The sequence below is a fragment of the Sesamum indicum genome, linkage group LG2, assembly GCF_000512975.1.
Source record: "Sesamum indicum cultivar Zhongzhi No. 13 linkage group LG2, S_indicum_v1.0, whole genome shotgun sequence".
Classification (NCBI taxonomy): domain Eukaryota; kingdom Viridiplantae; phylum Streptophyta; class Magnoliopsida; order Lamiales; family Pedaliaceae; genus Sesamum; species Sesamum indicum.
In genome coordinates this window covers 2,127,950-2,153,477 of record NC_026146.1, presented here as the reverse complement: position 1 = coordinate 2,153,477, position 25,528 = coordinate 2,127,950, and the positions used below count along the sequence as shown (strand labels likewise).

The 25,528-nt window shown below is 36.2% G+C and overlaps 1 protein-coding gene across 3 annotated transcripts; it reads left to right on the top strand.

Annotated features, from left to right (window-relative positions):
* Positions 1,003–18,950, top strand: LOC105177150 (cleavage and polyadenylation specificity factor subunit 3-II). Of its 3 annotated transcripts, none has more exons than XM_011100207.2 (13): positions 1,003–1,279; positions 1,413–1,663; positions 1,780–1,897; positions 3,599–3,672; positions 4,277–4,413; positions 4,951–5,014; positions 11,220–11,285; positions 11,773–11,842; positions 12,687–12,791; positions 15,676–15,817; positions 17,279–17,366; positions 17,630–18,494; positions 18,578–18,950. In XM_011100207.2, exons 1-12 carry the CDS (start codon positions 1,255–1,257, stop codon positions 18,410–18,412), a joined length of 1,923 nt encoding a protein of 640 aa, XP_011098509.1. In that variant the 5' UTR covers positions 1,003–1,254; the 3' UTR covers positions 18,413–18,494; positions 18,578–18,950. The 3 variants fall into 3 exon arrangements, with proteins under 3 accessions (XP_011098509.1, XP_020554245.1, XP_011098501.1); XM_020698586.1 differs by having other exon boundaries at positions 15,739–15,817; positions 17,279–17,378; positions 18,578–18,949; XM_011100199.2 differs by having other exon boundaries at positions 17,279–17,378; positions 18,578–18,949.

The following is a 25,528-nucleotide window of genomic DNA, read 5'->3' as shown; positions in this document are numbered from 1 at the left end:
TCATTTTGCAAACTTACATGACTAATTAGTTAATGGACATACTTACAGGACTAAATTTAATAGTGGGTAAAATTAAAGGACGAAAAAAATAATTTTTCTATATATATCAATGTCTTAATAAACAAATCGATGGTCTACATTTATTTTGATTTAGATCAACGGTCTGCATTCGATACACAAATCAACGGCTCAAATTTATTCGAGTTACAAATATAAATTTATAAAATTATAAAATAAATTTATACAATATATAATATATAAAATATATGCATATATACACATATATAGATATACGATATATACAAACAATATTAGAAAAATACAAAAAGAAAGTTGATCCAAACGGGGAGACGTCAAAGGTGGCGGCAGATAGAGAGGAAGAGCGAAGTAGTAGTCAGAGGGGAGGTCGAGGTGGAGGCGGGGAAATGGAGGATGGGAAGAGGCGGAGGGAGGGGGTGGTGGTGGTGGAGGCGGGAGGAAGTTGATAGTTTTTTTTTATTTTTTTTATTTTTCATAGATTTTATATAAAAATTATATGTATGTGTAAATAAATTTCATCAATTGATTTGGAAAGATAAGATACTGGGCATAAATTTAAGTAATATTTGATTTGGGCAGTAGATTAATACAAATGAAATGATCATCGATTTCATATAAGATAGTTTGAATGATTGTGAAATAAAAACAAAAAGAAAAGAAAAATTCGCCTGTGTACAACACCATTCACGTAAAGGGGATATTTTAATTAGATTCAAATTGCTGATTTAATTCGATAAATTTGGATCATTAAGTTGTACCACTTATGATATAGACAGTTGATTTGTATCAAATAATATGTAAATTGTGTTTTTCTTTTCTTTATTTGAGATTGTAATTATTGAACTACATTAGTATCTTAATAAATTAAATAATATACTGATTTAATTAAAATAATAATGTAAAAAGCAAATTATATTAATATTTAATTAAAATACATAAATACCTAGTATACTTTTACAAAATTACAATGTAGTTAGAGCTATGGCCTATAGCCCGTGACTTTCACAAGTCCCGCGAACAAGCTCAGCTATAGTTGTGCGCGCGCTCCCGTTAGATATTGTGTATTGATGTGCAGGGAGGTGGGCTACAGAATCTCATGCGTTAGGATCTAATTCTGGACGTCTCGCCCCTCTTTTTTGCCTTTACTCCGACTCTAATCTTGCAACATTATAGCCAGAAGAGCACACTAAGCACACACAACAACGCCTTCCCGTCATGGTTATCGAATGTCTAGTCTTGGGTAACTTAAACTCTCCCCATTAGAGAAATACAGTTTGAGAATTGCTTATGAACTGAAATGTTGTCTGCTTTCTGTTCGATGAATTATCTCAGAGAGTGCTTTCTTTTTTCTGACAATTTATGTAATGTGACAGGCGCGGGGCAAGAGGTGGGGAAGAGCTGCGTGGTTGTGACGATAAATGGGAAGAGAATAATGTTTGACTGCGGAATGCACATGGGCTATCTTGACCACCGCAGATACCCTGACTTTTCTTTGATTTCTAAGTCTCATGACTTTACCCGTTCCCTCTCGTGTATAATCATCACACACTTCCACCTGGACCACATTGGAGCACTTCCATATTTTACTCAAGTTTGTGGCTACAATGGCCCCATTTACATGACGGTAGAGCTTGATTTACATATTTCCTTAGGAATATTTTGTTTTTTTTCTTTTCAGTTTGTCTTTAAGTATTGAGTTTTATTTACATTTTTAATAAATCCTTTCGACAAAACATACAGTATCCAACAAAAGCCTTGGCTCCGCTGATGCTTGAGGATTACCGAAAAGTGATGGTTGACAGAAGAGGGGAGGAAGAGCAGTTTAGTTCGGAGCATATCGTTGAATGTATGAAGAAAGGTAGAGGGCACAATTGCCTTGCTTCCTTTTTTCAATCTGATTGCCAATTTTAGTCTTCTTTTTCTTTTGGTGTGATTAGTTAAAGGTTGAGTTAAGAGAGCTTTATGTAGAACACATTGTTGATTAAAATCTTTCAGAAATCTATTTTGAATAGAAACCGTAACACCAGTATTAATCTCGCAGCCTTGACTTTCAACGCAGGATAATCAGTCGGTTGATCCTCGGTGGTTTCAATAGTTCTTGCCACTGGCATTGTAAAACCTGCAACATATTCTAGTGTTTTGTCTATTTGTGTGTAAATTGGAATTGCTTATATATTTTCTGCAACAAAATAAAATTTAGGACACGTTTTTTAATTGAGTAGAAATTTGATGATAGAGGTTATCAATTTCATATTCCCAAATTTGTCCTCAGAGTGGAACACCAGCAAGGTGGTGTAAACTAGTTCAGAAACAAGATAAGAGAGGTGATAAACAGGAAATGAAGCATAGGAAATAAGACATCCACATTACCACAGCTTTGAACTCAACCCAACTCGAGGGGCTGCAACTAATAGCTGTCCTGAGTGCTTGAGTCTTCCATCTTTGTTGGGTTTAGGACAGTTGAATTTAGACAGTCTTGCCGTACAAGCAAGGAAGGTGTGTTAGTGAATTGAACATGTGACCCTCCCGGAAGAAGCAAACTTATGATTATATCACGGCATGTCCTTGACCTGAATTAGCAGCTGAACCCTTGCCATGTTGTGTTTTCAATATAAACTAGAATTATTTGTTTGTTTTGTAACTAGGAGAAAGAAAATAGACTTTTGTGGTGCAGTCAACAACGAGTAATATCAAACCTTAAGTTGCATGAAATTTCCATAGTGGTGTGTAATAGATTATGAGACCTCCGACCAAGTCTTAAGTGTTAGAAGATCACAAGCTGCGGTGCTGCATGAAGTAGCCTTGATCTTGTGTTTATGTTATGCAAGACTAAAATTACTGCTATTTGCTTTCTATTATTTCAACTTTCAATATATGCTGATAATGTACAAACAGCTTCATAACATGCTGATTTGTGTTGAACTTTGATGCTTTGCATTAGTTAGCATGAGATGGTTGGACCTAAATTTAGCACATCTCCCTTGTATAAGGGCTTGTTTTGGAGATCAATTTCTCCTGCCAAATTTGCCAGAAGCAGAGCAGATACATATGGATTAAATTATCCAGAGCTTATAATGACGTTAACTATTGCTTGCATCTACCTAAAACTTAAACTGAATACATAAACAAATTCTAAAGTTTCTGGAGAAGGCCCTTCTTATTGATTCCCAGTTAGTTTGTGTCTCATAGAACCTCTCCCCTCTTTTTTCTTTTTCTGAACTTCTTATCATTTCTTTTAAACAATCTTTATCTCTTAGTGTCTCCTCACATGCAAAAGTATGTTTACGGCGTGAGCTGTAGCACGAAACAACATGGGCCTCAAATATTCACTTATTGCATTCTTGTTGCACTGGTCTTATCTCCTTATGAAGTTATGTTGTTAGTCAGTCATTCCCATTAACTATGTCCTTAACTGTGAAGCATTAGGCTTAGGTAATCAGATACATCAAGTATTTGAAATTGGTCTCTAGAGATGTGCTGGTTGATTGTTGTGAGCTTTTCTATTGTTCTCTTATTAATCATATTGCTGCACTTTAATTTCTTTGTTTCTGCAACACAGTCACTGCAGTGGATCTGAAGCAGACTATACAGGTTGATGAAGACCTCCAGATCCGTGCATACTATGCAGGGCATGTAAGAGTTTGAAGCTTTTTCCTTCAAACATGCATATTATCCAGAGCTCTTACTTTAATAACAAACTTCCACATGGTACTTCAATATCATCCAGAGTAAAAGTTTCGAGTCATGCTGAAGTACCCTTTACGAATTGTTATTTCTTCCACCTGATTTGAAGTCTATGTTTGGGACTTCTGATTTACCCAAAAATTGGCCCTGCAAGTCTATCCCCCAACATATCCTTGTCCTTCAAACTTCCAGCAAGTGTTGTTTAAGTATCCTACTTGGTTTTTTTTGTGGTATCCATTAATAATAACTTGGTACATATGAAGCAAGATTATCTCTTAGAATTTATTATTGGGCATTGTTGTTTTCTCTCACAAAAGCGCAAAGTAGTGTACATATAACCCGTGCTATTAAGGATTCTCTAGTTCTTCATGTTTAATTGTAATTTACAACTTCACACTGTTGCAAAGGAGCTAGTGAATCTAGTACAATCTTTGTAAAATTGTAATTTGGAAGTTTAAATTTTTTACTTTTGCTGGATTCTTCTGTTTATGAAGGTGATGTTCCTTGAGAATGCCCTGTTTTTAATTTGATGATACTTAAACATGCTTCTTAGGTTCTGGGGGCTGCAATGTTTTATGCCAAAGTTGGAGATGCTGCCATAGTGTATACAGGGGATTACAATATGACACCTGATAGACATCTTGGAGCAGCTCAAATTGATCGACTGCAGCTGGATCTCGTTATAACGGAGTGAGTATGATGTTGACACCCAGTAAATGCATGATAATTAGTTATTAATTTTGGATGTATGTGGGTGGGTGGTAGGGCCTAGCTCTCTGTACCTATCAGTTATTTAAGTGAAGGGAACCAAGTTGTGGTCTTTTTGGAGGCCATGTAAAATGTACATCACGGCCATACAAGTTTCCTTGTATGTGTTTGATGTCTCTCAGCAAAAATGCATGACGAAATGCATTTCTCATGTTGTCTGGAAACTAGAGACTTTACTTCGAGCAAATGGTTTGACATTTGCATCTGCAAGGTCAGATCATATTTTACAGATGGGCCTTCTGAAATAAATGTTAAATGCACATTAGAGGATCTCAAGGTAGCTATGTCTAAAATAGATGAAGTCAAAAATGGATCATAATTATAGATTCTTATCTGTTCTGTTTCTATGCATCCATATATCCATCCATCTGCATTCTTCCTTGCAAGCACATTCACAGTTGACTGATCTATGTGTATAAGTTTTGTGTTAAAGGCATTCTCCAAAATTTTCTGCGACAGGTCAACCTATGCTACAACATACCGTGATTCAAAATATGTTCGAGAGAGGGAATTTCTGAAAGCAGTATGAATCTTTACTAAATAAACTTTTGTTTGTCTAATATGCTTATTGTTCTTGTTATTATTTTATATCATTTTTCCCCCTAGGTGTACTTTGTTATTGTCCATAGAAAGTTTAATCTACCATTTGCATGTTCTACATTTTCTATTTAATACTCCTGAGTGGAAATAAACCATACTGAATAATTAGAACTCCACTGGTTGCAATTGGTATTAGTGATGACCTCTCTCCCTCCCTCCCTCTCTCTCTCTCTCTCTCTCTCTCTCTCTCTCTCTCTCTCTCTCAATATGTGAACTTACAGTTATAATCTGATTTTGTATAATTCATCTTTCTTTATGGCCAAATAGCATGCTTCCTAGATATAACATTTGCCCTATAGGATGCAGTATGCAGTAGACTCACATAACTTATGACCACTAACAAAAATGTTTTAGAGAGCACTTATCAAGAGAATGTTTAACAAGGGTTTCAATGTTCTATAGGCGTACAACTTGTCATGCATATAAGTTTCTCGTTTACTACTGATAATGTTCTAGTTTTGAGTTAGAGTGGATATGGATAAATGCACCATGGTAGAAGTAGGGTGCATTCAGAGCCCTCTCATAGCAATAATTCTATCTTAGAGCTCACTCAACTCCTTGATACATACTGAGTGCACGTCGGATCTCTGGGTAGGACTTGACTCTTGTGGGCTGGGTTCTGGATGGCTAAATGAGTCGAGAGGTTATGGGTTCTTATTTGCAGACCTGGTCAGATTTAGGAATGGGAATGTGTTTGCCCAAACCTACCCCAGAGGTACCCTATACAGATTACACACACACACACACATACCCTGATACGCATGTATAACTCTCTAGGTTTTGTTCTTCCACTTCAACAAATCCGAGATTGACATCGCCATTCCTCTTTTCTTAGCATTGATCTTCATTATTGTTCTCTGGTGATAACTTATCCACCTCTAGTGTCTGAGTTGCCTTCCTCATCCTCAGTCCCTAACAAGTGCCTCCCCCCATCTCACTGTTAGACCAGCACCATCCCATCGTTCCACTGCGAGCAACCTCTCCTGCTTGACATCTCTATTACCTATGTTGGGTCTATTGCACTGATTCGTCTTTCCTCGTTGTTGTTCCACGACATCATGAAGCTTTGGGAGTTTGTTATTCCATTTGTTTGACTTGGTTCCTCCACTTGTTGAAAGAAGTGGATCGGCTCAGGAACGCAGCTGGAGCGCGGAGAGGCATAAATTAAAACATTTAATCGGAAATCGAGGGGTGTACCCTTGATTGTTCCTGGGCTATTGGTGTATAAACGTAGAAACATAAATCACAATATACGAGAACATGCTTTTAGGCTATGGAATTAAAGAGGAAAAATATGATTAAATAAGATCATACCCTTGTCTTTTTCTCTTAATAGCTACACACATCGTTCCTACCTCTCCAAGATCCATCCACGCAAGTTCCAATGTAGGAGCTATCTAAGGCATCCTCACCACACCGAAAAGTAAGATTTGTTCTCGTGCTTGCAAGAAATGAATCCATGGAAGAGGAAATCAAAACCACACTATTGATTAGTGTGTTTCAATATTCCTTTGTTCTTGACTTGGAAAAAAGAACACAAGGTGGAGAGTAGGAGAAGAAACTTGGTTGCTCTAGTAGGTGGAAGAGGAATAAAATCGTGTGTTAGGTTGTGGAGGTGTTGTGTGGAGATGTGGACGGAAAGACCTAGTCATTCAAATCCTTAGAAGTGTCCTAGGTAACTTCCACATCCTTTAACCTCTCTAGCTCTCCATATGGCCGAGTTCAAGGACTCTCTAAGAGCCCCTCGGTTACTCCTCCTTCTTTCCTGAAGTGCTTTGACTTAGAAAAGGTCAAGAAAATCGGCTTGGTCTTGTGTATTTGGACCGGACTTATTTAATTTGTCGAACAAATTAAATCAAACCAACGACTAATCTGTTGGGTAGCCCATCGCTACTAATTAGTGAATCCAATCTATTAATTAGACAAGCCTACTAATTAACTAGTCTAAGTCTCATTTAAAATAATTTAAAAGGCTAAGTCCTAAAATTTAATTAGTCTAATTAATTAAATTTCAAACTATCCATCCAATGCATTACTCCTCATAAATTATCCAATCATTTGTGCTCTCCAAGAATTATTTTAATTCAATAAATTAATTCACCTCTTCCGGAATGAATACCAAATTAATTCGATCACTTTCTGTGATTTGTGTATGACTCTTTAGGTTCACCCTCAGCTAAACTTGGGAGTGTGACCTACATAATTAATTAAATTAAATTTAATTAATTATCTCTGATTATCTCATAACCAGAAATGTCCATGACTATGGTAACCATCTAGCAACAGTCTATGACACTAGAGACTTGGTGAATGTTGGGTTGAAGAGATCGCGTGGTACGGCCCGGTAACGCGCTAGCGGAAGCGGTAACCGAAAACACATACAATAATAAAAATTAAAACGTAAAAACAATGAACCAAGGGGTGTACCCTTAAAGTTCCCGGACGTTCGATGTAGTATGGAAGTAAAAACAAAAATAAAACCATACTAGACTGTTGGTGTGAAACGAGAAAATAAAGGAAGTGAAGATGATGCCTTTTGTTTTCTCGTTAACTTAGCCGAAACGTTCAGCAGACTATCCAACATAGCAACCCTCTAAGTGTGTCCACACCACACCGGAATTAAGAATCTCTTGAACTCCTTGCTAGAAGAGAACAAGAGAAAAAATTCTCCTAGAGAATCAGAGAGAGGGGCGGCCGAGTACTATGGAAGAGGGATTATTTTTCTTGTATTGTGTAATAATGTGTAATAATATTATTCCTAATAATATTATATAAAACAATATTTATATACCTTGTATAGATGTACATAAATGTGTCTAGGTACATTTGTTCATTTATAAGGTAAGTCGTCTTGATTCCAAATCAAGAAGATGATCAAAATTGCACTTTCCGAAATTGAAATTTGCTAGCTATTAAATTTCATCCCATAGAATTTTTCATTGTGCTCAATGGGGTGTGTGTTGGCCGATTTTATCAATTAAAATGCAAGGCCCAACGAATTTTTATTTAAATCTAATTTAATAAAATCCACCCAATTGAGCCCAATATGTATTTAATCTAATTAAATACATAAGTCCACATTGTCCTCATTAATTAATAAGGTCGAACTCATTAAATGATGACGACAAACCTAACATAAAGTAATCCCATTAATTTATCCTTGGACCTTCCATCCGATGGATTTCTCATTTGCAAATAATCCAATTACTTGTAGAATTAATTCCTTATTCTTTGCCGGTGATTTGCATGACTTTTTAAGTTCACCTTTCAGCTAGACTTACGCTAGTGTCTAACACTAATACTAATTAAATCTAATTTAATTAATAATTCTTGATTAACCCTTATGAAGAAGGCCATTACCATTGGTAGCCGTCTAGTAACGCTTCATGGTACTAGAGACTAGGTGAATGACCGTGTGAACATTTAAGCTCTCGAGTCTATACGGGTATGGTCCTTCCGTCTACCATCTCCCGGCCTCAGTCTAGGGCATGGAATTAGGTGTCAGTTCCCATCCTGAATTAGGCGTCTATGCTTAATACTTGAGACCGCGGTATACCAAGTTTCTTGATATAGGAACCTCCTTTTCCTATTCGATCAACGGCTGTGCCACAGGTTAATAAAGTGTGAACGCATCTCCAAGTGCATAGTAGATAACATCGTTACATATTGACAGGGGACGAATCTTTTTCTTGGAACTCACCGTCCCTGCTACATACGTCGACTGTACTAGACAAGGCTTATGATGATCATGTCTGTGACACAATCACCCCTCTCACAGATCCAAGATACAGTCATTGTATGCACGTGACTGCCGTGATTCCTCAAGTTTGAGGACTACTCCCGTACTATCGGGTTGAGGATTCGAGTCATACCGACCAAGCCTCTAAGGCTTCTATATGACCATTCCCGTGAGTCAGTTCAGTTGATTCTACACCTAGCCAATCAACCTACCAAGATTGCATAGACGCTCCACGTCCGTGACCGATGAAACACAGTACCCACTAATTGAATGCGACTCGTGGTGCGAGTCACCATAGAACTCTCGATGCCTAATCTCGATGTCCTCGACTTTGACTGTTTCAGACTCAACTTTTTGGCTGTTGGTTTCATGACCGCCATCCAATTCGTGACCTAACTACACGGTTGCCAATTGGTCTGTGGGCTTTGTTGTGATGTTCAAGCAGATGCAAACATACAGAATGAGCACAACAAAGTAAATGCCAAATAAGCAAATACTCATTTTATTCACTTAAAGTAATATTAAATAATATCGATTAATTGTCAAAATAGAATACATCCAAAATCGCCAATCCGATTGGCTTTTTGGTCACCTATTCCAACAGGCGTGAACATTTCCGAGTTCCATACAGGTATGGTCCTTCTGTCGACCATCTCTAGGATATTTAATTGGGTGTCGGTTCTCATTCTTGAATAGGCATATGCGTCATTCGAGATGCATTTACTCTAGTGATCGACATAGGAAATCCTTTCCCACTCAATCAATTGCTATTGCCATTCTTGACTAGGCATATATGCTTCATATTCAAGATGTGTTTACTTTAGTGATCGACATAGGAAATCCTTTCCCACTCGATCAATCAATATGACCATAGACTTAAAAAGTCCAAACCATCTCAAAGCGCATTGGAGATCTTGCTTCATAATACAGAAAGGTGACATACTCTTCCTTGGAATCCACGCTCCTACATACTTCGACTGCAATAGACAAGGCTTATAATGGCCATATCTTATGACATAGTTACTAGTCGTCACATCCAAGAAACAGTCTGCCAGATTCCTCAAATTCGAGGACTAATCCCCTACTATCAGAATTGGGAATTCCATTTATATCGATCAAGCCTTCAAAGCTTCCATACGACAATTTTCGTGAGTCAGTTCACTCAGTTGACTACCTTGGCAACCAACCCACTAAAATTACATAGGCGACCTACGTATCCACCGATGAAACATGGTAATGCAATACTTAGTGCAAGTCTTAATGCTCCAACTTCTATACAGGTATGGTACTTCTGCCTACCCATCTATAGGGCATGGAATTGGGCGTTGGTTCCCATTCTTGTTTCATACCTGAAATGTGTTTACTCTTGTGATCGATGTAGGAAATATTTTTCCACTCGACCAATCGCTTTGGCCATAGCCTTAAAGAGTCTAAACTATCTTAGAGCGCATAGGATGTCTTGTTGTCACAATATAGAGGGGACAAATTCTTTCCACAGTCGTCGCTACATACTCTGACTGCATTAGACATGGCTTATAATGACCATATCACACGATATAGTCACCGCTCATCAGATCCAAGAAACAGTTTTCATATGCATGTGACTGCCATGATTCTTTAAGTCCGGGACTAATCACGTACTACCTAAATTGGGAATTCCATTTATATTGAACAAGCGCAAGGCTTTCCATATGACAATTTCCGCGAGTCACTTCAGTCAAGTCGATTATCTTTCCAACCAACCCATTAAAATTGTATAGACGACCAACATCTGCCGCCGATGAAACATGATACTGCAATACTTAGTGCAAGTCTCGATGCCTGGCTCGAGGTCCTCGACTTGTAATGTTGGAATGTTTCAGACCGACTCTCAAAAGTTGGTTTCATAGCGACCAACCACAACCTAACTTCACTGGTTAACCATTCAATCTGTGGGGATTTGTTGTAAAACGCCGTTAACTTCACTGCTTGAAAAGTATGATAAGTTAATTGGTTTTAACCAACTTAAGATCCCAAAAGAAATGGATGCATGATGTATTTCAACTGTCGCGGATTGAGAGTTCTGGCAGAACCAGAACTATTATGATACCAATATCAGTAGACAATCCTAAGGATTTAAAATTGTAAATTAGCTATACTCCTACATGATGCATTCATGTTTTTATGTGAAGTCTGCAAATTCTTAGAAGTAATTCAGGTTCATGAAAATAGCAATTATGTATGCACTCTGTATCAAGCATCACTGCTTTCATGAAAATTCTACAATGTGGATGCTTATCTAGTTATATGTCCTATGCCTTCCTGAATCTTGCTTTCTAATATGGCGTTCATATATTTTACTTGGTCGTTTGATTTGCTCCAAATTACATGTGAGTAATCTTTCTTGCAGGTTCACAAATGTGTTGCTAGTGGAGGGAAGGTTCTGATTCCTACATTTGCTTTGGGGAGGGCTCAGGTGTTTTCACTTTCATCCTTGATTTCGTCTCTGTTTTAGTTGACATTTATTAGCATGTAAGAGGTTAATGCATTAGAGTGGGACCAAAAATATAGGTAGTTCATTTCTTATAATGCATCTTAGAATCGACATATCTTGTAATGCATTCTATAGAGTTGCTAGTTTCTTCTAATCTTTTGATTGTTTCCAACATACATTTCACATTGGGTGAGTTGGCAGGAAAGCCTGCAACCATTTCACAATTCTTGGAATGTACTGCCCATCAACAACTTTCCTTTTTAAGAGGGTGCAGTTGAGAAATAAATCGCCCCTCATGCATGTATTCTACAGAAGTGTGAAAACAATTATACCATTTTCAGTTTGATGTCTTTAAGTACCTATTTCTCCTTTTTCACTTAGATCTACTGAACTTTCCTTTGGCTAACATGATTTAGATGTCTTGACATTTAGAAATTCGTATGCGCATTCCTGACAAACTATCCTACAGGAACTCTGTATGCTGTTAGATGACTATTGGGAGAGGATGAATCTTAAAGTTCCTATATATTTCTCAGCAGGTGCACCAGCTTTGCTACTGCCTTTCTGTATTATTTGAGTGGTAATAGTGGTGGCATATCTTGATTGTCTATGTTGAACTGTGATGGGAGACACTTACCTCTCTGAATTTGAGGATCTGATGCATCCACATGGGCAACAATGAGGGAAGCCATGTATAAAATCATTAATCATGCACCAAAAGCAGCACAAATTTGAGATCTGTATCCGCTCAATTACTTTAGAGAACAGATGGGAGAATAAGCATTAGAGTCTTATTTATCATGCCTGTCTGTACACCTGCATATATCATTGTTCAAAGTACAACGTGCAATCCATATTTGCAAGGCGTGCAATGTAAAGAAGATCTAGGCATGTGTTATTGCTTTTCACTTTGTATTTGCATCGCTTGACATCATGAATCTTCTGTATGAGCTTAACTTAAGATGAGATACTTTTTTCCAGCAATATAAAATATTTGGTTGGTAATAAAACCTTCTTATGGCCAATGATAAACCTTTTTCTGAGTAGGAATATTTACAGTTAGATATACTGGTTTTTCTCAGTTTTATCTTTTTCTATCAACGTAGCCACCGTTATTTAAGTATACATCTTAATCTATTGGAAAGGTAGGCTTGATAAATTTTATGTGTGTAAGCTTAAGTTGTGGAACCTATTCTTTCCTCAAAAAGACCACAAAGAAAGTAATTTTAGATAGGATTTGTTATGTTCCAAAGATAATTATCAACTTTTGCTTGATCGGAAATTCTTAACAGTTAGGATGCTTGTTAATCACTTGTCCATTTAAGTTCTTTTCTTATTGAATTGTTGGTAATATAACTCAACCATTTTAGTTGCTCAATTCAGGTTTGACCATACAAGCAAATATGTATTATAAAGTTCTCATCAACTGGACCAGCCAAAAGGTCAAAGATACTTATGCCACACGTAATGCATTTGACTTCAAAAATGGTATGTCCAGCATTTCTATGGATTTTTTAGGAGCAGAATTCGGTTGTTAAACAGTTCCAAGCAAAGAAAATAAGAACACCACTATAACATGGCCTAGTGACCTGCTTCTTGAGTTGGCACATGCCATTATGTCTTGCAAATATGCTGCCTTTTCCATCTTCTGAATGCAATTAAACTTTTATGATTTCTTGCGCTTGTGAAGCACTCTTCACCTGAAATGGATGTCAATGTTGATGCTGAATACTTTCCATCTATGTGCTTTTCATTTTATTGAGTTTGTAGGACAAATAGCGGTGCTATTAAATTTCAGTTGTGCTATCAATTTGAACTCTATTGTTCTAGAACCTAGGCTTACAATCTTATATTTAAGTAATAAATAGATCAAAGTTTGCACTACTGAATATGTTCCTCTTGTGTATCATATCTCTGCGCTATATTATCCTTTCTTAGCTGGAGTCACAAAATGACTGCGGCTGATGGGCGTAAGATTTATTTTTTCAGGAACATGAAACATTCAATTGGTTAGTTGCAAAGTGGATGATTGAGAGTGTTTAGCTATTCTATAAATAATAAAAAGGAGAGGCAAAACTGATTAGATTATGAATGATCAAAGAGAGGTATGATTGACTGGATTGAAAACTTTATGTATGAAAAGAATGAGCAAATAAGCAAATCTTTGTTTTCTCAATATCTGTTGATGTCACATCCTGTTTCTGGCAGATTAGCAGATAGTAATTCTTTCCGTGGGTAAAAAACATGTGAAGTGATTGGAGTTATTATTTTGACCAAGGGTATGGAAGTTCTATCTGGTTTTCTTCTTTATTGAAAGGACCAGAGTAGGGGTGCAAATGGCTCAAGCTCGGCCAAAATTTCACACTCAAGCTCAAGCTCGATTACACAACTTTGAGCTCAAGCTCGATTTCGAGATAAGGTGCTGTAGCTCGAGCTTGTCCTAAAAAATGTTAAGTATATAAATCTAACTATTAATTATAAGAAGTGTTAGAAAAACATATACTACATTAATTTAATCTACTTTTATGAGTATATGACTTCATAATAATTTTATTATATATCTAATATTAGTTTAGTAGTAATATAATTTGTAAACGTATAGAAAATATACATCAAATGACCTAAATGCCTACATGTAATTTTGTATGGTTATATCCTTACCAAACCAAAAGATATTAATTGAATTAGTAAATAAATTCAATAATATTTATAGTACGTCATTTTGAAAATTTATTTGTCCAGATAAAGTTTTCTTTAATTGAATTATATAATATATTACTTTTAATAAGATAGAAATATAAACTATTTTCTAAATATGATGATGATAATTTAAATTTTTATACCTTTCAATTATGCAAAAGTAAAATGATGATTTTTTTAAACCAATTAGTGGTTGATCTCATTTTAGATATATGTAACGCAATATCGATTGAAATAAGTAAAATTGTTCAACCATCATTGTTATTTTTATTTTTAGATTAATTCATGCAGACCACCAAATTTGATCATTAGTTTATAAGTAGTAAAATAGAAATCAGTAGTAAAATAATAAGTTAATTAATTTAAAAGTACAAGAGATTGCAAATTGATATTGAAATATAGCAATGAAATTCATATGCATTATATTAAATAATTATTTGCAAAAAAATTATAAAAAATTACTAAATTATTTATTAAGCTTATTTCTTGGTAGATATTAGATAAATTTAAATGAAAATATCACATTTTATTATTATCCTGAAATTAAAATATGAGATATTGATTAAATATAATTCTAATATATGGTGAATTTTGAATGTGAACTTGATATAATAATGAATATGTATTACAATATATAAAACTAATTAAAAATTAAAAAAATATATCAAAATATTAAAAAAAAAAAAGAAAAAGCTCGCAAGCTTTCAAACACAAACACTCAGGCTTGAGCTGGAGCTGAAATTTTCGAGCTCAAGTTCGAGGCTTGGCAGCTGACTCGGCTCATCTTGCACGCATGGACCAGAGATATGGTCAAAGTTGTTGGTCAAACTCCTAAGTCTGTACTCGCATAAGAGCTAAACGAAAGTCTTATAAGCTCCCAACTATTCCACAATGGATGTGGGAAAAGGCTATTGAAAGATAAAAGCCGAGGTGAGAGTGACGAGTTAGTGCATCATACTTATTCAGAACCCACAAATGGGAGAAAAATGGAAGATTTAATTAATCACTCACTAATTTCTCACTTTTGGGGTTTTTATGTCATTGTTTCCAGTCAATTCAACTTGCAGGCAAATAGACTGCTGCAAAATTGGTCAAGTTCTGAATTTGGCGTTATTGCACTCCTTGCATCAACCTTCTACATCTGCCACGTCATCTGGGCTTGTTTTAACTATTATGTAAATGTTTACCTTGGAATAAACAAAGAGTTTTGCATTCTCAAATGAACATCACCCATTCATTCCTATTACGACTTGTTATCTGGACACAGCTTGTAAGTGGATATATTGGAAGACAGACAACTGCTTCACTATGGAACTTCTCCTTTTATAAACAAAGCTTCTTCTGGATTTGCTGTCTAGTATAGGCATATAAAATTAACATACTGAACATTGTTATGATTGATGAAATGTAGTGAATGTGATTTTGACTTCTAGTAAATACAAAATTTGATCTGCTCCTCAGGTTAGAGGTTAACATTATATAGATATTGAGTTACCTTTTTAAGAAAGAAAACCTTTCACCTTACTTTTAAAACTATATAAATACCAGTATATTGTCTATTATATGAACTTTATGCTATTCATGTTTATCTACACGAAGCATTTATCTGATACTATCCGAATTCTTATATGTAAATACGCATTGCAAGTAAACTAAAATGTGAATGTTGCAGTCCTCAGTTTTGATCGTTCCTTGATAAACGCTCCTGGAGCTTGCGTTCTTTTTGCTACTCCAGGAATGATTAGTGGTGGTTTCTCACTTGAAGTTTTTAAGCAGTGGGCTCCATGTGAAAAGAATCTTGTCACACTGCCAGGGTATGCTTTAATCTTTTTGATTGTTAACTTCTCAGATGAGTGGTGGACTTTCCATGAACTGATTCAATTGATAATAGTTAAGATTTTTTTTTTTCTATCACAAGTTAGCATTTACTCTCTTGAAGTTTTTCCCAGGTCATACATCCGGATAAATTACGACTAGATAAATCTGAGAAGTTCAGTTTCTTGTCACTATCATATCTCAAACAGAGTTTTGAGCTTTCTTTAGTGTAGCATGCTTCAACTCTATGCCGGTTTCACGAAATCCAAGAAATAAAATACAAATAAAGAATTAAAATAAGTGGCATCTGAAACTCCAACCTTGTTTGCTTAATACCAGGTATGGTGAGAAAATGCTGTTGAAATTCCATGGAGTAAACAGTAATTAGGCTTTTAATTAAATTAATAGAAGTCTCTAGGAATTTGATGACGATTTTCAGAAATAGATAAAACTGTGCATAATTGACAAACTCTATAACTTCCTCTTTGAATCATCAGAAACTCCTCTAATTAGCCAGAAAACTGGTTTCCAATTTAAAAAGAGAACCAGTGCTGTATTATCTATAAGGGTGTACATATCCACCCGGGGGGAGGGGGGGGAGGTGTTGGCACTAGAAGGTAAGCAATTGGGATGCATGTGAGCATGAGTAGAGGAATGATCCATGTTACTGTTGTCATTGATTGGGAGAAAGCAAGAAAGCCACTGACAGTCAACAGACTCGACGAATGAACTTCTGTATAGCATTTCCCTCCTTTTCGTTAATACTTACCCTTTCGTAGAAAATTGCTTTTATTAAAATTAGTATATGTTCTTCCCAGAACAACTATCTCAATTTTGCATTGGATACTGTTTTACTTTGTCAACAAACATTTGAGAACATTTTATACCAAAATCCTTGGTAGCAACATCTAATTGTCATATTCATATCCTCATCTCTGAAATTTAGATATTTGTTACATTTAACACCTATACTCGGGCATATATTTGGTGTTACAAATGTGATTTAATTTATTTTCTTGGTTTAGCAACTTGCACAATCTAACTTGGAACCTGTTTCACGGTGTTTATTATCTTAGTTCAGTTTAGCAGTTTCATGACTTGATCAATCTAAAATTGCCCTCATAAAACTCATGAACGGTTATGCAGCTTAAATTATGTGCACAAGCAAAAGAGAAATAGATTGCATTATAACGATTTGAGACACTGGTGTGCTTTCCCATGCCTCACAAAAGGTGTACACAAGCTACCTTTTTGGGCATATTATATGTGACAATTATGAGAACTTTCAAAATATATCTTGATTCAGTTGTTACTTGGAAGTGCTTTGGTTATAAGAAAGTAGAGTTAGATATATCCGTACTGATACACCTTGATGATCTCTTGCACAGCTATTATTTGACCCTTTTCCATCTTTTTACATTTTCAAATTGAGTGATCCTTTTTCTGGGTCGTTTCACCAGATACTGTGTGGCTGGAACTGTAGGACACAAACTGATGTCGGCCAAGATACCAACCCAAATTAGGCTCGATGAAGATGTCCAAATTAATGTGCGATGCCAGGTCTTATTCCTATCTTCTTTATGCATATTTTTGGTTAAAACATATTTCCTTTCTGAACTATTTTGGAGAATTGTTAAATTAGATATCAAAATGTTGGCTAATCTATGAGCGCTAAGTTTGCAACTTAGATTATTTGGAACTAAGATTTTCTTCTTCTTGGTTTGGATATGCATGTTATAAATTTCTTGCTTTTCACATTTCAATCTTATTCATATTTTAACAGTGACCCAGCTTTTTGAACTTTCCTCCAGATTCATCAGTTATCTTTCAGTCCCCATACTGATGCCAAAGGAATCATGGATCTCGTGAAGTTCCTATCCCCTAAGCATGTTATTCTTGTACATGGTGAAAAGCCTAAAATGGTTACACTCAAAGAAAAAATTCAGTCCGAACTGGGAATTCAATGTTATCTTCCTGCCAATAGTGAATCTTTGTGCATCCCGACAACTCATCACATAAAAGCTGGTGCCTCTGATGCATTTGTCCGGAGCTGTTTGAGCCCAAACTTCAAGTTTTTGAAAACTAACTCAGCTGAATTGGATGATTCCCACAAGAGAACAATGCCTCTGTTGCAGGTTTATGATGACAGAGTATCTGAAGGGATACTAACCCTGCAGAAGAACCAGAGCCCAAAAGTTGTGAATCAAAATGAATTTATGGAAGCGTTAGGAGTAGAAAAACACGAAGTGAAGCTTGCTCATTGTTTCCGAGTATATATTCCCGATTCAGAAAGTGGAGATGCATCAGATTGTTTGCCTTCGACGTCCCGCAAAGGCTCATTGCTGCACTTGATATCTGAAAAACTTTGCAGAGAACTCCCCGATTTTGATGTTCAGGACTGCCAAGAACATATTCAGATTCAGTCGGTCGTTGTCTCTTTTTGTTCAAATGAAAAATGCCCTCACAGAACTGGTGTTAGTTTGCAGAGTGTAGATAAAAAGGAGGTTCATTTTTGCTGCAGCTGGTCAGTAGCAGATGACGCGCTTGCTTGGAGAATTGTTGCAAGCATAAAGAATTTGGAGTTGGACACTTAAAGCTATATGCAAACAAAGTGCTAATCGTTGGTTGATTCCGCTGGGAAATCTCTAAGCCATTCTCCTGCTTTTTTAACATGAGGTTGTTCTTGTTTGATTCAGTTGATGACTATTTAAATCAAATCTCAGAAATAATGTTCTCCAGTTCCTTCATCTTTTCTGCAGGGATAACAAAACGATCAAGATGTTCAGGTGATCTTTTCGGCCACGAGTACACCAGTTAGCATAGTTTTGAAATTCGGAACTGTGAGCACTGTGCCAAACCCTCAACTGGATTTGCACACCTTGGGTTAGGAGATGCAGAGTCTCCAATGCCTTGCGCAGAACTCAGACGAACTTAAAAGGATTCCATATCTATATTCGAGTTATGTTTAGATTTCTTGAATGTTTGTTGATTAGATTTTGAACACTGATTGTTTCTTTTACTAGAAATTAATATATCATACACATCAATTATATAACTGTATTTGTACCATTTTATTTATTGTAATCATTATGATTATTATTTCTATTTTAGTTTATTATAAAAGTATGAAGAGTTTGGGGTGTTTTACAGTTTTTTCCTTTTTGTGGTAGCTAAAACAGACCTGGAGCGCTAAGTTATTTTACTGTTGAAGTCCTTAATTTTAATTCTCGCCAAGTAAAATAAAAGTTTTCCTTGTTCAGTAATTGGTTATGGTTTTATTGTTTTCAGTTTTCAATTTTGAATTTATTAAGGATACAGATTTATTGATTCTTATCCTCTGAAACCTGCTTATACTTTTGTTTGACCGTGTTGCCATTTGGGTACTCGAAATCCTTGATTTTACGTATTTTTTTCAATTACACTATCACAATAGATGGTTCACAGGTATTTTGTTCATTTAACAACAGATAACACAATCCTATTTAATAGAAGCCTTGAATTTATTAAAGAAAATTCTGAAATATTATATAATTATTCTCTTCCTCAACTGTAGGAGAAAACTTTAGCCTCTCATGAATAAAAGGGCTAAGACTTGTTGGGGAAATTTTCATAAACTGACAATCTTAACACTCTAAAAATTAAAAAGGACTCAAATATTATTTGCTGAAGAGTTGAAATTTTTTTTCTATGATGACCATATGCTTTCTATTTCTCAATTTATAGTAGCCGGCGAACTTCAAACTTGTTTTAAATGATGTCATGATATTTGTCATCTACTTTAGCTTCTTGCTTTTCAGTAATGGTCATTATGACTTGTTGCACTTGCCTTTTCAGTCGTTGCCACTTGGTTTTTTGATTGTGTATCTCTTTTGTTTGCTTCTGCTGATAGTTTTTTTCTTGATGTTTTATATTTTTGAGGTTTTTATCTCCTCTTGCAAAATTTTTTCTGATGTCTTATACCCTTTTTCGGCTTGGATTCAGATTTCTTTTGGTTCATTCGATTTTTGTTCTGATCATAGGTTTTTTTATGTTTTTGACAACAAGGCAATATATGGTTATGTCATTTGTCCGATATGCATCATGTTGTATGCCTTTTTTTGGTGGCCTCTATTGTGGGAAGCTTTTTCTTTCAAATGAGCATTCTCTGTTATTCAAATATTATTCAAATAGGCTCTCGACAAACAAAGTACCCTTCAATGTCATAGAGTTTAACATGAATAATCCATTTAATTTATTTGAAAATATTTTAAATGAAAACTCGACTTTGTCTATCTTTATGATATAGATCCAAAATCTCCAAGCCCTTATAGTCATTGGTGTTCGTGTAGACTACCGATTCATTCTCATTCTATGGGACTGTGAGTTTCGGCAAGTTATTGCAAATCTATTTAAACTCATAAATCCTTTGGGTGTGGATTGCTTACAATTTTCACTTCATGCTATCTGTTTTCTTCAAAAGTGGTTTGAAATCATTTCTGTAATTTACAAGATCTTTAACAAAGATCCTTGTAAAATTAGTAACTCCCAAAAAGCTCTGAAGTTGTTTCTTATCTTAAGAATATAAAAAAAAATGCGGATTATTTTCACAATATGTTCCTGCAATTTGATTCTTGTTTCCTTAGTAAAAATTCCTAGAATTTAATTTTATTAACAGCTATAATAGCTATTTTTTTTTTTTGGTTTTTCAAAAAGCATTAAACCTTGTTTATGCTATGCATTAGAAAATATCTCAAGATGTCTAATGTGGTCCTGTATATTTTTAGATGCAACCCAAAATATTGTCTCTATAGGCAAACATGAATTTAAAATTAGTCTTTAAAAAGATTATCCATTTTTCTCTGTGATATCTGGGGTGCATTTGCAAGTCCTATGGGAAGTACATTCTAGATATATTGTCCTTATGGTATGCAAAATGTTGTGCCTTTTTTTGAATCATTTTTCATTTTGGTATGATAAAAATAAGATTTGTAATCAAATTTGGAAAATGCTTTAGCATCTTCAATGCAGTTGATTAAATGTTCTCTACTCAGAATGTAATAACTATCAAATCTAATATTTTATGTATACCTTGCTAGTTAATTACTAACTTGGGTTTACGTCTTTTTATCCTACCAAGGTTTCTTACTAGAAAAGCGGGGGTATTGTAAGCAGAGACTCTAGGTTTGATGAGTTTAAGATTGATATGCTCGTTAATGATCTCCTACATATCTTTCTTACCATCCATGTTCATCTAGATAGGCATATATCGAACATACTCGTACTTGCATCCATTTGACATTTAGAGTAGCTTCGATTTTATTTCTATCCCATCATGCTAGAAGGTCCTCATTGAAATTTCTCAAGATAACTCTTTTGACATTTTCGAGCTAATGCTTACTTTTCTTTGTCTATGTCTAACGACTTATACTCGTCTATAGCTTCTTTCAATGTCCTAATTCCTTCTTCAGAAGCCTCACTGAAACCCTGTTGCCTAAACGACAAAAGAGCTTTACCAAATTTTCTTCTATTTTGCATTTTTAAATAAGTCAATTTGGCATCGCAATCACCACGGTTGCTACAAAAATTTGTGGGCATTACTCTGTTGGATGTCTTTTCTCTTTATGTTGCAAAATACTCTGACTTATATTGGTCATACAACATACCTACATATATGTATAGGTAAAATGGACTAGCCATTCAATCTTAATGGTGAAACAATCTAAAGTGAATTTCATACAATTTCCTTTTCTCCCATATGGTTTATGATTTCCCAAGAAACTTATCCCAAAGTCGTAGTCTCATTTTCTCGTCCTACGATACCTACAACCATGATCTCATGGCCTGCTATTTCTAGCATGCTTTCGAATTTACCTGCAATATGTTGCTGCAAATGATGTAAGTTGTTAAATGAAAAATAATTTTCTTTTTTAGTGATGTCAAATACGACTTAAATTTATTTTCAGCCTTTAGAGCAACTAAGTTTTACATTATTAACCCTAATTGCCTATCAAGTTAAAAGAGTCAATCTTAAATTTATTTTCAGCCTTTAGAGCAACTAAGTTTTACATTATTAACCCTAATTGCCTATCAAGTTAAAAGAGTCAATGAAGAAGAGTTACCCAAGGAACAAGCGAAGGAAGTACAAGTTCAGAAAGAGGAGCCCCAAGAGGAAACAAAATAAAGTCTTTGTAAACTTAATTTAGATGATGTTCCGCTATATATCCCATATCCTTCAAGAATTCTGAAAGCTAACTTGGATAAACAATTTGAAATTTTCTTTAAGTATTAAAAAAGATTCATATTAACATTCCTCAAATTGATGCCCATTCGCAGATGCCGAGCTATGCTAAGTTCTTGAAGGAGGTGCTTTCAAACAAGAGAAAGCGGGAAGGAGGTGAGACGGTGAAGCTTAATGAGGAATGCTCGACAATTCTCTAAAACAAGCTACCACCCAAGTTCAAGGATCCAGGGAGTTTTTCTATGCCTTGCACTATAGGAAATATTGATTTTGATAAAGCTTATGTGATCTAGGTGCTAGCGTTAACTTGATCCCATACTCTATTTTTGAAAAACTTGGAATGCATGAGCTTACTCCCACAATAATTATGTTCAACTAGCGGATAGAAGCATCAAGTATGCTAGGGGGATAAGTGGAACAGGTCAAAGTAGGCAAATTTATCATTGCTGATGATTTCATTATGCTAGATATGGAGGAAAATAAGAATATTCCATTAATTCTAGGAATGCCTTTCCTTGCTACAAGTAGAGCAGTGATTCATGTGCAAAAAGGTCAACCCACTCTTAGAGTCAATGATGAACATGTAGTTTTTAATGTATTTATAATCATGAAATATCTGGACAAGAAGGAGCATGACATATATACAATTGATAGCATTAATACTTTTGAAACTGACGATGTTCATTTAATCAAAAGTGATGATCCTAAATTAAATTGCATTAACAATTCTAAGGGAGATAATTTGTAGGATATAAAAGAAGAGCGTGAGGAGGTTATAAATTATATAGACACCGGACGAGAATTGACATCAAAATTGCAGAAGATAATACTTTTGAATGTATCTACTCCCAATCGAAAAGTAAAACCACCAGCTGAAGCATCATCCAATTGAAAAGGAGCAAGGGAGGACAATTGGCATCAACCTAATAGGATGAAGAGATGGAGGAACCACGTCGATGAGAATGTCAGATTGTATAAGGAACACACCACGACATGGCATAAATCTCACATGAGAAAATTCAAGGATGGTGATAAGCAGCATCATTAGAGTGGATTGGCAGATGCTCAAGCACTACATCGAGGGATACCACCTCCCATTGAACCCCCTCCTTAACTTTCCACCAATTAAGAATCCTACCATCGAGATGACGTTAAACATGCACTACGTGGGAGACAACCAATAAGTATTTTTGTAGGGTCACTTTTCAGCTCAGTTGAGCGAATTTCTGACAATTTGTGCCCACGGCATATGCAGAAAACACTTGCAGTCCCACAAATCTCTGATGATCTATGCCTATGGACCACTCGCATGCTCGACCTGATGCTTTAGTCCCTAACTAGGGTTTATAGTGTTGGCTGGGGACTCCAAGTCCCTAGGCCTTCTTGTGGGCTTATGAGGTCTTCTTAGATTAGGGCCCTCCCAAATTTGGGCCGACTAGACTTCTAATTTTTGGGGGACGTCTGCCTGGGCCTCTTGGGCCTTCTCCCTAACTGGGTCTCCCTTGTGGGGTACCATGTGCCTTGCATTTTTTTCTTTTTGGAATAATTGGTCAACCTATTTTTAGGCACATTAGTAGCTTTCCCACTCTAATAAGGAAGATTTCAACACTTTTTAGAGTAGACGTCTTTAGAGGCGTGGCCCGAAAAATGAGCCATTTTTTTTTCGAATTCCTGCAAAGAATATTAGTAGAATAAGCTGCTTAGAAAATGGAGAAGGGCGATAGAGAGTTGGGGAGCGAAAGTCTTCTATTGGTAAAGCGTTAACAGCTGTTATACTCATTACTTCAATCAAAGTGTGGGACTACCACGTAAGACTCTTTCTTTTTTTCACATCTTTTTGTTCGTGGTTCCAGTTTGGTGAGCAAACACGGGCATCGATGAACAGCTCTAGGAAAGATCCGGTTACAATGCCACCATGAAGAGTTTATTTTGTGCCTGTATGGAGCAAGGCTTTTGTGAAGGTGACTTCATGGAAGAGGGCCTATGTGCCTCTATGGAGGAGGGCATAATCGATGCCATTTGTGTCTACTCTGGTGTAGGGCTTTATTTTTCGCCAATAGAATGTTAACAAGAAAGATGTTTATATATAACGAATAGGTCTTGCATGGAGAAAGACTATTTTACCTCCTCTTCGAAGGGTTTATTTGAGGTTGCCTGCTTGGAGCAGGACTTAAGAACCTCACAGGAGGAAGAATAAGGTTCTCCCGGAAGTAGGGCTGCTAATGCCCCAGCGGACGAAGGCTTAGGTGTCTGCACAAAAATAAAGCTTAAAGTCCCCCAAAAAAAGACCTAAGTGTCTGCCCGAAAGAGGGTTGGGGTGCCTCCACAGAGAAGGACTTCTATGCTTGTATGGAAGACAAGTCTTTTTATTAAAGGGTGTTTGCTTAGGGGTAGGGATTTATTGTGAGAAGGCTGAGAAGGATGCCTGCCTAGGCCAGGGCTTATTCTAAGAAAGCGTCTGGGTGAAGTATGGCCTATTCCTCTTGTTCCTTGCATCTTTCACTAAGGACTTCATTCTTGTACTTCTAGCTTATTTCAAATTCTCTTAGTTAAGGACATGAAGAAGTCCCATTTTGTAATACTTGCGAAAAAAGCATAGGTTAGTGTATCAGATATAGCAGTAATGACCTCTAAGGCCTCTACATTAAAACGTTGAAGATACTCCCTCAGTTATCCTCTTTTTTGTTGTAAGGAAAAAAGACTTGTGATTGTCTTTTGACGTCGTTTACTACTAGCAAATTGATGGCAAAAGAGAGAGCGAAATTCTTTGCACAATCAGATAGATCCTAAGAAAAATTGGTTGAACCGCTATTGGACCGATTGTGTGAAAGTGGTTACGAACACACGGCACTTCACCCCAACGGTATAATGGTGGAGAAGGGCAACATTCTCGAAGAAGGATAGGTGCCCCTATGGTCCATGGTTCCGTCGTACTTCGGTAGATTGGACTTCAGCTGCCAAGATTTCTTCGCTGCAGGGGTGCCCACCTACTCCTCCACGGGGACCCCAAAGACACGCCTCTGCAGGTTTAAGAGCTCCTACTAAAGCTTATCAATGTGTGCCCTCCAATCCCTAGGGGTACCTTCTTATGGGGGAGGGTGCTCTCACCTTCTCCCTAAAGGGATGTCTTGTCTCACGATTCCATACACATTAAAAATCGGATTAGTGGAAACATTAGCATAAAGTAATGATAATGGCAAGGCAGCTGAAGTTAAGCCTTGAACATTGGTAGTAATCATTCGTTGGAGATCCTCCAGCGTGAGGGGGACCATCCTTTCGGGAGAGTCATCCGAGGAGGTGTTAACTCCAGCATTGGTGGTTTTCATTGTTCTCATGTCTTAGTTCAGTGTTCCCATAGACGAAACCAATGATGCGTGCAAAAAACGCACGTATCGGATAGATAATGCCAGCAAAAAATATGGTACTCGGCCCACTTAAAGTGGAAAGTGGTGGAACAAGGGGTAGATGATGAAAATATATAAATAAGTGAAGA

Excerpts from the sequence above, each read along its gene's own strand:
- LOC105177150 (XM_011100199.2), top strand. The coding sequence starts at position 1,255 with ATGGTTATCGAATGTCTAGTCTTGG. Across the intron at positions 3,673-4,276 it reads GTGCATACTATGCAGGGCAT|GTTCTGGGGGCTGCAATGTT; the intron begins GTAAGAGTTTGA and ends CATGCTTCTTAG. Across the intron at positions 12,792-15,675 it reads TGCATTTGACTTCAAAAATG|TCCTCAGTTTTGATCGTTCC; the intron begins GTATGTCCAGCA and ends TGAATGTTGCAG.